General features: G+C 49.5%; 1 protein-coding gene across 1 annotated transcript in view; it reads right to left on the bottom strand.

Moving 5' to 3' along the window:
- Lrp1 (LDL receptor related protein 1) overlaps positions 1 to 2,091 on the bottom strand; it is a 79,603-nt gene extending 77,512 nt beyond the window's left edge. The window contains exon 1 of the mRNA XM_050163948.1: positions 1,551 to 2,091. Coding sequence (XP_050019905.1) covers positions 1,551 to 1,620 — 70 coding nt within the window. The 5' untranslated portion in view covers positions 1,621 to 2,091. The remainder of the gene's footprint in view (positions 1 to 1,550) is intronic.
- Positions 2,092 to 14,417: the final 12,326 nt, after the last annotated feature.

The following is a 14,417-nucleotide window of genomic DNA, read 5'->3' as shown; positions in this document are numbered from 1 at the left end:
CCGCCTGTGCTCTTACCTGACTCCACCCACCTCCCTTCACAGGGCTCTTTGCCTCAGTTTCCCCTCTCCCCTGACAGGGCTGAGACCCAGAAGAAAGCGCTAGATGATGTGGGACGTGAAGGGCAGAGGGTGGCTGCACAGGCTTGTCTGAAGGATTTTCAGAAGATTAGGGGCAGCAGCCAGACGGGACAGTCCCCAACATGACATGAGGGCCACTGAGTAAACTGTTTTTCTGGGCACAGCTGCTTCCTGACCCTCTTGCCCTCCTCTCCCAATGGAAACAAGTAGAGAAGGGGAGGGGAATACATAATCTGATTTCAGAGAAAAACTTTCCCAATCCCAGCCTGGCAGCAAGATCTGGAAGACAGAGGAGGGGTGTCTGATGCTTTGAGGCTGTTGTCCCTAGTGGGAGGTCAAACCCGACAGGAAGTAACGAATCTCACCCCTTCTCAAGTTAGGGGCCCAGCCCAATTCAACCCCATGACCCCCAGTTGAAAGCTTGGGCAAGTCTTGAACTGGTGACTCACAGCAAGAGGGAAAACAGCTGCCAGAAGAATGGAGAGGGGTACACAGTCTCCCCAAAAGAACACAGTGGTCCAAGCCTAACTACTATATAAAGTGTAAGAGGTGAGGGAGGCTGGGTTTAAACGCATTTACTAAATGAGCGGGAATTGGGGTGCGGGAGCATAGTCATAACCCCCCATCCAACTGCCAGCACTCCTTCCAATCCAAACTGTGATCAAGCCAGAAATCGGCTTCCTCTGAACCCTCTCCCCAGCATTCCAGACCATTCTCCAGTCTCTTCCACAATGATGACATCTGATTTTTTTTCTCATCTCAAAGCTCCCAGGAATTAAGAAGCGAATATCAGTCAAGAGCATCACCAGGCCCCTCCATGCCTCAACACCGCTATTGACAGAGGCCATCAGAGGGGAGCGCTCACTTAGGAACCAAGGCAGACAGCCCAGAATTTTGGACCGAGGCCTCTATGCCTGGGATGCAGGGTTCATTCCACACCCAAACAGGGGGCCCTCCCTATCCCCACCCACGGCTTTCTCGGCCTGCCTGCCCTCTGGCCAGCAGGGCACCCCTAGCCAGCTTTGCCTTCCAGCCTTCAGAGTCCACTGCAAAAGGCCCTCCGCCCCCTTTTGCAGCGGTACACAGCAAATCCGGATTCCTTCACAATTCAGATGGGGGGGGGGGTTGTGGGAGGGTGGAGGATGTAGGGGAGGCATAGGCCCTCCCCGAGCAGAAATAGGAAGAGAAGGCCTCTCAATCCCAGGATCAGAAAAAGGGGGAGCCCTCCTTCCCTAGCCAGGCCTCTGGTCTTTGTCTGAGCTGGGGGGCCCTGGAAGCATCATTTGTCCCAGGCTCCCATCCCCCAAATCAGACCCCATCCCCGCCCCCAGTCAGGCCTCTGCTGTGTCAGCTGGACTGGGATAACAAAAGGCACCCCCTCCCGCGTCTCCCTTCCCCATCCAGACGCAGGAGTGGGGGTTGGGAAGGGGGAGCCCCCAGGGTTCCAAGGGGGCCCGCAGAATCTCACTCACCATCGATAGTGGCCCCGGCGACCATGGCAGAAAGCAGGGGCAGCAGCAGCAGCAACGGCGGGGTCAGCATGGTGTGGGCCGATGGAAGCAGCAGCCCCCACTCTCTGGTCCTCTTACTTCTCGTCCTCGCCCCCCCCAATTGGGGGGTCCCCCTTTATCTTCCTCTCCCCGACTCTTCTATTCTTATCCTCTCCTTAAGCAAAGCGAACCAGGGGCGTAGGTGAAAAGGTACAGTTCCGAGCCCCTTGAGAAGGGCCTGCTGACGCGGGTGCGCCCCCTGCCCCCAAATTCGAACCCTTCACCCCTGCTTTACTCCTCGCTCCTTTCCCCCTCCGGGACGAAGCTCACAGCCCCATCTCGGAGCCGCCTCCGGCTGCAAAAATGCACAATTGGGAGGAGGCGGGGTGGGGGGTGGGGGGCGTGGACCCGATGGGGGTGCCTTTGGTAGGGGCCTGATGGAGCACTGGGGGCTCCCCCGTTTCCGCCTCCTCAGTGCACTGGCCTGGAGCTCGCACCGCTGTTCCCCCGGACTGAAGTGCCGCGGAGGGGGGGGGGTGCTGAGAGGGGAGAGGGAGGGGACAGGGAGAGGAGGGAAGGAGGGAAGGGGCGGGGAAAGAAAAAGAGGGGGGGGAGAGCTACGCGGCAATCCTGAGAATGCGCATGCGCTGATTTGGCGCGCTGCCCTGGGGAGGGGGAGTCGGAGGCGCGACAAGCTTTGGAGTTCTGGGAAGCGGTCCGGGAGTGGGAGTCCCCGAGGCGCCCTGTCCTCTGACTGCAGTCTAGCCCCGGGCGCTCCCGGGAGCCGGGGGAGCCGAGGGTGGAATGGGTGAGGGTCGGGGAGAGCGGAGCTCTAGCGCCTCTTTGAAGCTCAATGTCACCCCCAGGATTTCAGATCCCCCTCTGTGGGGTCCCGAGCCGACGTCTGGGCGGAGGCCTGATTTCCCTGGGGAACCCAGTGCCTCCCCAGCCTAGGGTGGGGGCAGGGGTGGCTAGTTCGCCGGGAAGGTGAGGCGAAGGCTGAGCTTTGATTTGGAGACTTTGTAAGAACCGGCCGGGGATTGGGGCCTGCGGCCTGAGGGGCGGGGTGAAGGAGTGGCCACGTGGGCCCGCCCCCACCTCGCTTCGGGGCTCAGAGTAAACAGGGACACCCGCGGGGACACGCTGGAGCTTGTCGACTCGCTTAGGGCTCAGGGATGGAGCCCACCTTAGTACCCGCCCAGCCCTGCTCGCCTGGCACGGGGCGCGGGAGAGGCAGGCTCTGGTTTGGAGGGAGGTGACTCACCAGCGGGTGGGGCTGGGGAGGGGCCACCCCCTTTCTCCCTGAGAGGTCGGGCTCAGTTTTTATTTTGTTTGTTTTGTTTTTGATACCTTCTGACCGGCCTCCCACCAAGTCAGGATTTTAGATGCCAAGCTACAGGGAGCTGGAACGAGGGACTGTTGATTGAGCTCCGCTTCCAGACATTTTATTCTAGGGGGTTTTCTGCTGAGTGCCAGACCTTTGTCCCCAGGCTCGGCCGGTTCGAGAGTGATACTTCGGAGTCCAGAAAGCTTCGGAGTCCAGAAAGCTTCGGGCGGTAACTAGGGCCGGCAAACGTGCTTCCGGCCACTGCCCTCTTCTGGGCAATGATTGAAGGCTGTAACCCTTAGAGTCTGACTTTCTGTGTACCTAGAGGGAAAGTTCTGGGAAGCTCAGCGGGGGACAGACTCTGCTGTGGATGAGCTTAAAGGCTAGGGACCAGTGGCCAACTCCATCTCATCTAGTTCTAGTCAGGGAGGGCCCTCCACTCCAGCCTGTCACTGGCAGCAAAGAGTATCGGAAAACGGACTTGTCCATTAATGACAGTGAAACCTTCCCCCCAATGAGAGCTTCAGCTTCGCCCTGACAGATTTTGCCCAGGGCCATGGGCTACCTGTCTTTATGGTCTCCCAGGCTGGAGACCCCAAGGCCAGTTCCACAGGGTCCATCTATCCTCCATCCAGTCTTGATGGCCTGTGCTCAAGTCAAGGCCCCTTCTTTTTTTCCTGTTGAAATAGACCACAGATTTCCTTCATTTTCACCAGCAGAGGTTTCTCCCAGCGGGGGTGGTATGTTATTCTTCCTTTTCTCCAGCTTCCATGGCCTAAACAGTGCCAGGCCAGGCGGGGAGTCACCAAGTAGTTTCAGTGGACACTTGCAGGCTTCCTGCTAGGTGTCCACCCAATATTGTGGCTCAAATGGAATCTGGTTGAAACAGACCTCAGGCAACATTGGTAGAAAAAAGATATCAGGAGCTACTATAGTAGCCTGAAGGCTGAGGGACTGTCATTTACTTGTCTCACACAGGTGACTCTTCCCAAAGCCTTTCTTACCTTGTGTTGTCTTGTGTCTCTTTCATGAACCTCACTGGGTACCTGGATCTCCCCTGCACCACTCACTAAATCTGTCTTTGCCCCAATGTCTTCCCTTTCTAGCTACCCTTTAGAACAACCACCGCACACACACACACACACACACACACACACACACACACAAAATGGACTGGCGCTATGGCGACCTAAGTTCCCAGCACCCACACTGCATGGTTCACAACTTCCTGTAATTCCAGCTCCAGGGAATCTGATGCACTCTTACGGCTTCCATGGGTACTGCACACATGCACACACACCTACACATGGATACATGAGTAGAAATTTAAAAGAAAAATTGAAGATTTTATTATTTTTTTGGTGAAACATCTCGCAGAACTTTATTTTTTTTGTAATATAATTTTTTATTGAAAAAAAATTTCCGCCTTCTCCCCGCCTCCCATTTCCCTCCCCATCTCCCTTTTCCCTCCCCCTCCTCCCCCTTTTCCCCCCCCCCCCCCCCCCCTCCCCCCCCCCCCCCCCCCCCCTCCCCCCCCCTCTCCCCCCCCCCCCAGCCCTCTCCCCCTCCCTCTCCAGTCTGAAGGGCAGTCAGGGTTCCCTGCCCTGTGGAAAGTCCAAAGTCCTCCCCCCTCCATCCTGGTCTAGGAAGGTGAACATCCAAACTGGCTAGGCTCCCACAAAGCCAGAACATGAAGTAGGATCAAAACCTAGTGCCATTGTCCTTGGCTTCTCAGCAGCCCTCATTGTCCGCCATATTCAGAGAGTCCGGTTTTAGAAGATTTTATTTTTATTGTTTTTTTAACTATGCATATGCTTGTGCAAGTATGTGCAGGTGCCTGTGAGAGGCCAAAGGCACAGGATGCCCCGCTGGAGCTGAAGCTGCCATCCAACTTTGGCCTTGTGAAGGTAACTCAAGTACTCTGGAAGAGGTGGTGACTCTTAACTACTGAGCCATCCCTCCAGCAACCTTGCCACCCTCTTAAGGTTCAAGGCCATAGCGAGGTCAGCCTGTGCTCATAAGATCCTGTCTCAAAAGGTGGAGGAGGAAGTAGCAATAGCTTAGGCTGGAATTATAACAAAAGTGGAAAATCAACACAAATGAATCAAATATGAGCTCTTCCGTCATAGCCTTCCAGAATCTGCCCTCAGTCACAGGTTGACACTTACTACCTTCTGGGTTTGGCTATCTCCTGAATATGAATATGTTTTTTATTAAGTTTGCATTGCAAAAATGATAATACATAATTATTTAAAACTTAGAGTATAAGAAGGCAAAAAGTAAACATGTCACTTTTCAAACTCCCCTCTCCTTTGCCCCCCCCCCAAAATCACTGCCCCCTCCCAAAAAATCCTTGGAAGTGTCTTCAGGGAAGTCTGTCTGCTTTAGTGGTACATGACGGCATAAGACACATCCTTTAAAATTACAGAGGTGCTAATATACATGTCTTCAATAGCTCACTTTCTTCAGCTGGCTCATCTTGTCCGTCTTCTGTCTGTTCCGTCCAGACCGTGTTTCATATTAATGTCTTGGATCTCCTTGATGGCTGGGTGCTTGCTCTGTTTGTCCCACAATATGAGCCACTAAGACTGGCTCCATAAGACGAGAGAATAATTTCTACCCAAGTCTGTATTTACTCTGTCCCCCAGCTCCTCAAAAAACCTTTGCAGTTATTCCTGGACTGAATATCTTGGGCTGTTCCAAACTTGTATTCCAAAAGCCAGGTGTGACAGTATCCCAAGCCTACTGTCCAAGAACTCAGGAAACAGAGGCAGGATGATGATCCAGAACACACGAGGTTTTGCACACCAGCCTGGGCTACATGGTAAAACCCCACCTTGAACAGAGCGAACCTCAGCCGTCCTCACCATGACCCCAGAACCTAGAGTTTAGCACTTCATTTTAATGGGTTCTTTGTCCACCACCAGACCACAAACTCCTTGAGAGCAAAGACTCTGTCCTCACCTCTTTGAATGCCCTCCCATGTCCTCCCCTGCATACTGGCATCGCACCCCAGCCCCAGCTCATGACTCGTGAGGGAACTGGGGCTACCTGCTGGGTGAGGAAGAAGGACGTGCCTGTAAGCATCTTCTCCCAGTGTTCCCCTACAATGCCCATTAATCATTGTCTCTCTGTCTCTCTTTCTGCTTACCTTCTTAAGACAGCCCACCTTCAAATGAGAGTTGAATTATAACCTAAACAAGAAAATCAAGTAAGAACTTTCTGAAGTTCATGACAAGGATGCCAAGGATAGTGGTAGGCTGCCAAGCTGTTTCAGGAGAGGATATCCTCCTTCAACACATTATTAACCTTCATGCTTTTCAGTCTGAGTATGAGGGCCTGAGATAGGGCACTGGGGAGGCGGTGCTGGGACCATCAGGCCACGGGCTACCACCACCTAGTGGTCAGTTCAGGAAGTGCAAGTAGGAAGGAGTATCTCCTAAAGGTCTAGAAAGTGGGAAAAGGGAAAGGGCAAACATTTATTGAGCAATTGCCATGGAGCAGGCCGCTGAAATAGAATATGGAAGTTGGTGGCGCACACATTTAATCCCAGCACTCAAGAAGCAGAGGCAGGTGGATCTCTGTGAGTTCTAGTCTACATAGTGAGTTCCAGGGCAGTCAGAACTATATAGTGAAACTCTGTCTCAGAAAAACAAAACAAACAAACAACAACAACAAAAACCAAAGCAGAATGTGGATATCCCACTTGAGTCCCGCAGTCACTTTGTGGCAGAGGAGTTATGTATAGTTTATAGACTAGGAAACAGAGACGCGAGAGATTAAGGAATCTGTTCCAAGTGTCTATTCCATCTCGTTACTAAACACTTCTTATGTATCCCAGCATGATGGCAGGCTCCTAAGGTCAAGAGTTAAAAATGTGTAGACTGTTTACGGGTCACTGAGGATGCTCCATAAGGTAACTAACAATTATAACCCGGACCTTCTATGTCTGCGATGGAGGTTTGCAGAGAGAGCCATGGGGACCTGGGAAGGATATGATTTCTAGTCAAGGGGTCGAGAAAAAGCAAGGCTCACGGTGTCATTTGACGTTTCAAGAGCGGGAGGGAGATGACAAGAAGAATGGGTGCTTTAGACTGGAGATGGGCAAAGACATAGGGCCTGAGGAAATGATGGCTTAGCTGAGTTCAAGGCTGGGGACTGGGTGTGGGGGGAGACACCGACCCTAGTGAATAAAGCAATGGGAAGGCAAATCACCAAGGACTCATTTAGCGATGCAAAGGGCTTTGTTTTGTTTAAAACTTAGTTTAAAAAAAGTTTTGTTTAAAACTTAATTAAGGGAACCAGATGAACCCTAAAGATGTGGGATCAAAGACAGTAATGACTGGCCGGACAGTGGTAGTGATGTATGCCCTTAATTCCAGCACTCAGAGGCAGAGGCAGGCGGAGCTCTGAGTTCAAGGATAGCCTGGTCTACAGAGCGAGTTCTAGGACAGCCAGGGCTACACAGAGAAACTCTCCCCTAAAAACAACAACAGAAAACCTGATGGGTTGATCATGCCCCTTCTATATGGACTGAGAAAGCTGGATCTGGAAATAGTTCACGTTAGAATGGTCTCAGACTCTGAGGGGCCAGCAGATGGCTCAGAGGGCAAGGATGCCTGCTGCCAAGTCTGATGACCTGAGGTGGATTTCTGGGACCCCTGTGGTGGATGGGGAGAAGTGACTCCTGCAAGTCATCCTCCGGCCTCAACACGTGTGTCTTGGCATGCACGCACGCACAGAAATACATACAGATAAATAAATGTAATATAGCTTCTAAAAGAATGCTCCCAGTATCTGACTGCACGTTGTAGCTTAGTACTAAACACTGTTGTACCTCCAGACTTGCAAGCTAAAGAAAGCAAGCCGTGTGGCTCTGCCACAGGGATTCACAGATTCATGGGACAGAAGTAGACTTCAGGGGTCATGTTAATTTTTTATTTTATTATTTCTTCAAAGATTTATTTATTTATGATGCAAATAAAAATACAAAAAAAACTCAAAAGAAAAGAAAATAGGCAAGCAAAATATTGGTCTAAAGATGGACGGGTGTGTGGGAAATGTCAGAGATTTCTGTCATATGGTGACAAGCCCAGTGACCAAAAAGCATATGGAAAGTGGTAACTGTCTTCTGTCATCAAGATCAGGCTGAGTATGGGGCACTAGGGAGACAGGAGCACTTGGATCTCTGTGATTCCGGTCAGCCTGGTCTACAGAGTGAGTTCCAGGCCAGCCAGGATACATAGTAAGACCCTATCTCTTTTGTTTTGTTTTGTTTTATTTTGTTTTTCGAGACAGGGTTTCTCCATAGCTTTGGTGCCTATTCTGGAACTAGCTCTTGTAGACCAGGATGGTCTCAAACTCACAGAGATCCGCCTGCCTCTGCCTCCCGAGTGCTGGGATCAAAGGTGTGTGACACTACCTCCAGCTTAGCAATTCTTATTTATTTATTTGTTTGTTATTTATTTTTGTTTTTCAAGATAGAGTTTCTCTGATAGCCTTGGCTGTCCTAGAACTAACTCTGTAGACCAGACTGACCTCGAACTTACAGAGATCTATATTCAGAGTACTGGAATTAAAGGGGTGCTCTACCACTGTCTGGCAGCAACTTTTATTTTTAAGATTTATTTTTATTTTATGTGTATAGGTGTTTGCCTACATGTGTATCTATGCACTATTTATGCGTGTGCATTGCTCATGGAGGTCAGAAGAAAGAAGTGTAGAATCCTCTGGAACTGGAGTTACAGACAGTTGTGAGCTGCCATGTGGATGCTGAGAATTGGACCCTGGTCCTCTGGAAAAATAGCCAGTGCTCTTAACTACTGAACTGTCTCTGCAGCCCTAGCAATTTTTATACAGTTAAGTATTCATCCACCTTATCAATGGTCCAACAGTTACACTTCCAGCTATTTATTTATTAAAGAGAAAAAAAACCCCATAAGTTCACATAGACTTGACACAGAATAATCATAGCTCTCTGCCCAATAATCCTAAACTGGTTATCTTACTGTTGTCCATCATTCCATCATTTAAGAAAAGAAAAAGGGGGGCTGGAGAGATGGCTCAGAGGTTAAGAGCATTGCCTGCTCTTCCAAAGGTCCTGAGTTCAATTCCCAGCAACCACATGGTGGCTCACAACCATCTGTAATGAGGTCTGGTGCCCTCTTCTGGCCTGCAGGCAGACACACAAACAGAATATTGTATACATAATAAATAAATAAATAAATAAATATTTTTAAAAAAAAAAGAAAAGAAAAGAAAAAGGGGCTGGAAAGATGGCTCAGAGGTTAAGAGCACTGACTGCTCTTCCAGAGGTCCTGAGTTCAATTCCCAGCAACCACATAGTGGCTCACAGCCATCTATAATGAGATCTGGTGCCCTCTTCTGGCATGCAAGCATACATGGAAGGAATGTTGTATACATTATAAATAAATAAATCTTAAAAAAAAAAAGAAAAGGAAAGAAAAAGATAAACTGTGGCAGCTGGATATGATGGAACATGGTGATAATTCCAGAATTTGGAAGGCTGAGGTAGGGAGTCGTGAGTTAGAGTGGACCTGAAGAGCTATATCGCAAGACCCCGTCTCAATAAAGCAGCACCCCCCCATAGAAGGTGGGTGTAGTGACTCACCGTTGTACCCCCAGAACTCAGGAGGCTGATGCTGGCCTGTAGAGTCAGGCCAGAATGGGCTACGAAGTGAGGTCCTGCTGAAAAAAAACAAAGCAAAGGCGCTAAAGAGATGGCTCACTTGGTTAAATGTTTGCCATGAAGGTGAGTTTGGATCCCCAGAACCCACACAGAAGTTGGGCACACGCCTATAACCCCAGTGTTGGAGAGGGAGAGACAGAGAGGTCACTGGAGCTTGCTGGCCAGTCAGCCGGTCCAGGCTCTATGAGAGCCCTATCTCAAAATATAAGATGGAAAAGAATGGAGAAAGATACCTAGTGCTGACTTTCAGCCCCATGTGCCTGTGCTCTTAGATACAATACATGCACACACGGGCACACAGACTAAAGACAGACTTTGGTTTTTATAATGGAATGCTGCCTGAAAAGAAAAATGAGTCAGTGGTGGTGGTGCACGCCTTTAATCCCAGCGCTTGGGAGGCAGAGGCAGGCGGATCTCTGTGAGTTTGAGGCCAGCCTGGTCTACAAGAGCTAGTTTCAGGACAGGCTCCAAAGCTACAGAGAAACCCTGTCTTGAAAAACCAAACCAAACCAAACCAAACCAAACCAAAACAAGAACAAAAAACAGAAAATGAACTATGCATGCATACAGCAACACACACGAATCTCAAAACACACTGAATATAAGATATCAGGCACACATCCTCTGTTTAGTTCATGTATCTGAACTCTAATAACTCAGAAAGTTGGCTCCCTTGGAGGAGTGAGAACGCTAGGGAAGGACTCTACCACCAAACTGTCCCCTGTGATTTATGTCTTCCCAGGACTCTGTGTCTTACAACCACTGCATTTAAGTGCAGCAATTTGAATCCATGTGACCTGGCTGCGAAAGCCACTGGAACCAGTGAACACCTGATATCAGTACAGCCTCGTGTGTGAATAAGATCGCACAACAGTAGTAGAACATGCAAAAAGCTAGAAGAACAAGAAGGAGAGACCGTAGGAAGAGCCAGATGGCTCAGGGTGTGAAGAATCTGGGTTCTACTCCTGGGACCCACATCATGGAAGAAAAGAACAGACTCCTGAAAGTTGCTTCTGACCTAACATGTATGGTGCACATGTGTTTCTCTCCCAACATACATACACACACTAAACAAATAAAATTTAAAACAAAATTGGCTGGGTGTGGTAGAGCACACCTTTAGTCCCAGCACTCAGGAGGCAGAGCCAGGTGGATCTCTGGAAGATGGAGGCCTTTCTGGTCTACAGAGTGAGTTCCATGACAGCCAAATCAACATAGTGAGACCTTGTCTTAAAAACACACACACAAAAAAAAATTAAAAATTCCAATTGAAGACATTATCAGAGATTTGGGGAAAAAAGGAGGGATAGTATAGTGAAAACCAGGTTGGAAGCTCACTTTATTTTATTTTTTATTTTTATTTTCAAGACAGAGTTTCTTTGTGTAAGTAACATTGCTGGCTGCCCAGTAACTCACTCTATAGATCAGGCTGGTCTCGAACTCAGAGATCCACGTGCCTCTGCCTCCTGAGTGCTGGGATCAAAGGTGTGCGCCACCACTGCCCAATGGAAGCTCACTCTAAAGTGGCTTGGCTAGGCTGGAACTCAATGACAGGTGCTCAAAGTCCTGGGTTTAGTTCTCTGCACTAGGGATGATGTGGAGGTTTGAATGAGAATGGCCCTATAGACTCTTTGATTGTTTGGTTGATGGAACTGTCTGGGTAAAAAACAGGAGGTATGGCCTTATTAAAGGAGGTGTATGGCTGGGGTGGGCACTGGGGTTTCATACATCCACGCTGTTCTCTCTGCCTGTAGCTGTGTCTCAAGACATGAAGTCTCAGATACTGCTCCAGTGCCATGCTTGCTTGTACACGAGCCATACTCCCACAGATGGTTATAGGCTCACCCTCTAAAACTGTTAAGTCCAGTAAACTCTTTTTTTCCCTCTAAGTTGCCTTGGTCATGATGTCTCTTCACAAAAAAGAGAAAAGTAAGACAAAAGCTGGGGTCAGGAGTGGGGCATTGCTGTAACAGGCCTGACAATGCTGGGTTTCGGAGGAACTTGGAGGACTTTGGGACTTTGGACTTGAAAAGTGAAAGCAAGTCTTAATTGGGCTATCTTAGTATGAGTTTGGAAGACAGTGGTGCTTAGAGCCATGGGAACTATGGAGACCCAGCTCAAGAGATTCAGAGGGGACCAAGGGTAGCAGTTGGACTAGAGGCCGTTCCTATGCTGCACGCACAAAGCTTGCTTCTTTCCGCTCTCTTCCTAAGCATCTGCCCAGGGCTAAACTGTAATGTTTTAGACTAGTTTCCTTGGCAGAAGAGATACAAAGACAGTGACTCCGCTGCTGAGTTATTTAGTGATCACTCTTACGCAAGTCTGCCACAAGAAAGAGCAAACGGGGTGAGAAGAAATACAAAATGCACAGTTTGAGGAGAAAAGGAAATTGAACGCTGGATGAGGATTTGCGGGGAAGGAGATGAGGAATGGAAGTATGGGCGCCACCCAGCTAATCTTGCAATTTGTGAATAGAAAAGGCTTGCTGGAATCGGAATTACCTTTTCCTAAAGAGAATCAACGAATCAAAGCTTATGCAAATGTAATTCAAGGAGGGGCCAGGTGCCACCCCAAGCTGGCAGCTGTGGGTCCCGTGGTGGTTATGGTTTTAGTGGCGTGAAGGATACAGAAATAAAGGGATTGTGGAATCTTCCTCCACAGTTCAGAAAGCTGCTGTGGCCAGGCATGTGGTAGGGGAGTCCCTGCACAGAGGGCCAGAGGGACCATTTTATGAAACTGTGAAAGAAAAGCCAGGATTGCATTGGAGACTCCAAGTTGCTGGCCATGCCAGAGTCCTGGGATACCTGCCAAGCAGAGCTGCACACAGCGGGTGGGACCAGCCTCAGGGAAAGAAGGGTGTTGCAGTCAGCAAAGATGGAAGGGCAGGGCCGTCTATGCTCTTTGACATCAGACATTTGGAGCTGCAGGATTTGGAGTGTGCCCTGCTGGCTTTTGGTCTGGCTTTCGTCCAGTATTTCCTCACTGTGCTCCTCTTCCTCGCTTTTGGAAATGTAATGCATTTTCTGTGCCATTGTGTGTCAGAAGTATGTGATTGGCTTTTTTATTTTGATTTTACAGGGATTTAGAATTAAGATATTGTGTGACTCTCAGAGGAGATGTTGGCCTTTTAAACAATGTAGAGACTATGAAAGACTATGGGGACTTTTGAAGTTGGACTAAATGCATTTTGTATGATGATATGGCCATAAGCCTATGGGGGCCAGGGAGTGAAATATGGACAGGTAAGAAGAACAGTGAGACGTGGGCATTGAACTAAGACAGGTCATGACTAACCGTTGATACTCCAGGAGTCTCATTGAGATAAAGATGGGGGCTCGTTCTTTACGCCTAGAAGAGCATATGTGAGATGGGCCCGACACTTTCATTGGCTTGGGGGAGCAGTAGACAGCTGGCAGTGTAATGAGGCGCACAAGGGAAGATGTCAAATGTGAAGAACTTTCCCAAGGAGCTTGACTGCACAGGCAGAGCAAGAAAGGCAAGACTCTAATTAGAGGGCTGGAACTTCCTTGCAGAGGGTTAATCTTGACCACAGCTGGCTCTATCCAGAGCTGCTTGGCTTTGCCCACCCACCAAGACTGACTGCAACTTGTGAAGGTCTGCTGGCCACAATAAGTCACAGCTTGAGGGTTCTTTTTGGAGCCCTGAGCTCAGCTGACCCCACCATTGCTCACATCCTGTGGTCCTTGGCAGGCCCGATGGGTGTCGTCCACCCTTCTGCTCTAAGCTTCCTCTTCCTAACCACAGGGCACTTCTTCCCAGCCCCTTTCTTGTGCAGAGCCCTGGCCACTCTGCCGCTCTGCTTGTTTGAAGCTGGGTGTTTACCTGAGGGCATGCTTCCTTTAGCAAGATCTCAGTTCTTCTGGAGCACAGAGAAGTTGTTATCATAGGCTCTGTGTTCCTTGTATCTTCTGTGCTCCACCAGGGTTTCAGTTAGGGGTATATTTAGTAACAAGTAACAGAACACCTGGTTAGAGCAGACCGAACAACAAGGCTTTCCAGAGCAGCTGTGGGTAAGGTAACTGAGCACTCAGCCTGAAAACTTGAGTTCTAGCCTCAGCGACCCACAAGGGGCAAGAAGAGAACCGATTCCCACAGTTATCCCCTGACCTCTGCATCTGTGTGTGCACAGACACACGTGCACAGTACACACACACACATTCCCATGCACACATACACAGACATACACACACAGACGCACATGTGCATGTGTGCACACAAACACATACACATGCACACAGGCGTGACATTAATATACAAAGCGAAGCATTCTGTGGCAGGTCCAGGCCTTTTCACACTGACACATTACTCCCGGTGACTAGAGAGATGGTTCCGTCAGTACATGGTTCCAGCTATCCCAGTTGCCCCAAGTGGGCAACTGGCACCAAAGATGGACGCCATCTTTCCCAGGGAGCCTTTTAATTGGCTAGGATTGGTACCTTGATTGGCTACACCAATTAGAGGCATCCCAGGAGCACCTGGAAGGGGAGGGCCCATAAGAGTCTAGACTTTGCTAGCTTGAGAGAAGGGCTTGGCTTCTGAGCAGGCACGATTAGTGATTGCCTGAGAAATTTATGACTGTGTGTCCCTGCTGGGAGGGCCTGTGACACCATGTCCTCATCAGAACTGCAGCCCTGGTTACCTTGTACCCTCACGGTTTGCTAACTAGTCTGAGTCCTCATGGGTGGAGCATAAACACTCAACATATGTTTCAACTCCCTGTCTGGAGGTGCTGCAGGACTGAACTTAACTGACAGCAATCTGACTTTGCTTCTCTGAAGGTGGGGACTCTGAG

Source organism: Alexandromys fortis, unplaced genomic scaffold (genome assembly GCF_014885135.2).
Source record: "Alexandromys fortis isolate MF-2015 unplaced genomic scaffold, M_Fortis_MF-2015_v1.1 scaffold_125, whole genome shotgun sequence".
NCBI lineage: Eukaryota > Metazoa > Chordata > Mammalia > Rodentia > Cricetidae > Alexandromys > Alexandromys fortis.
This window is presented reverse-complemented; position numbering and strand designations above follow the sequence as displayed.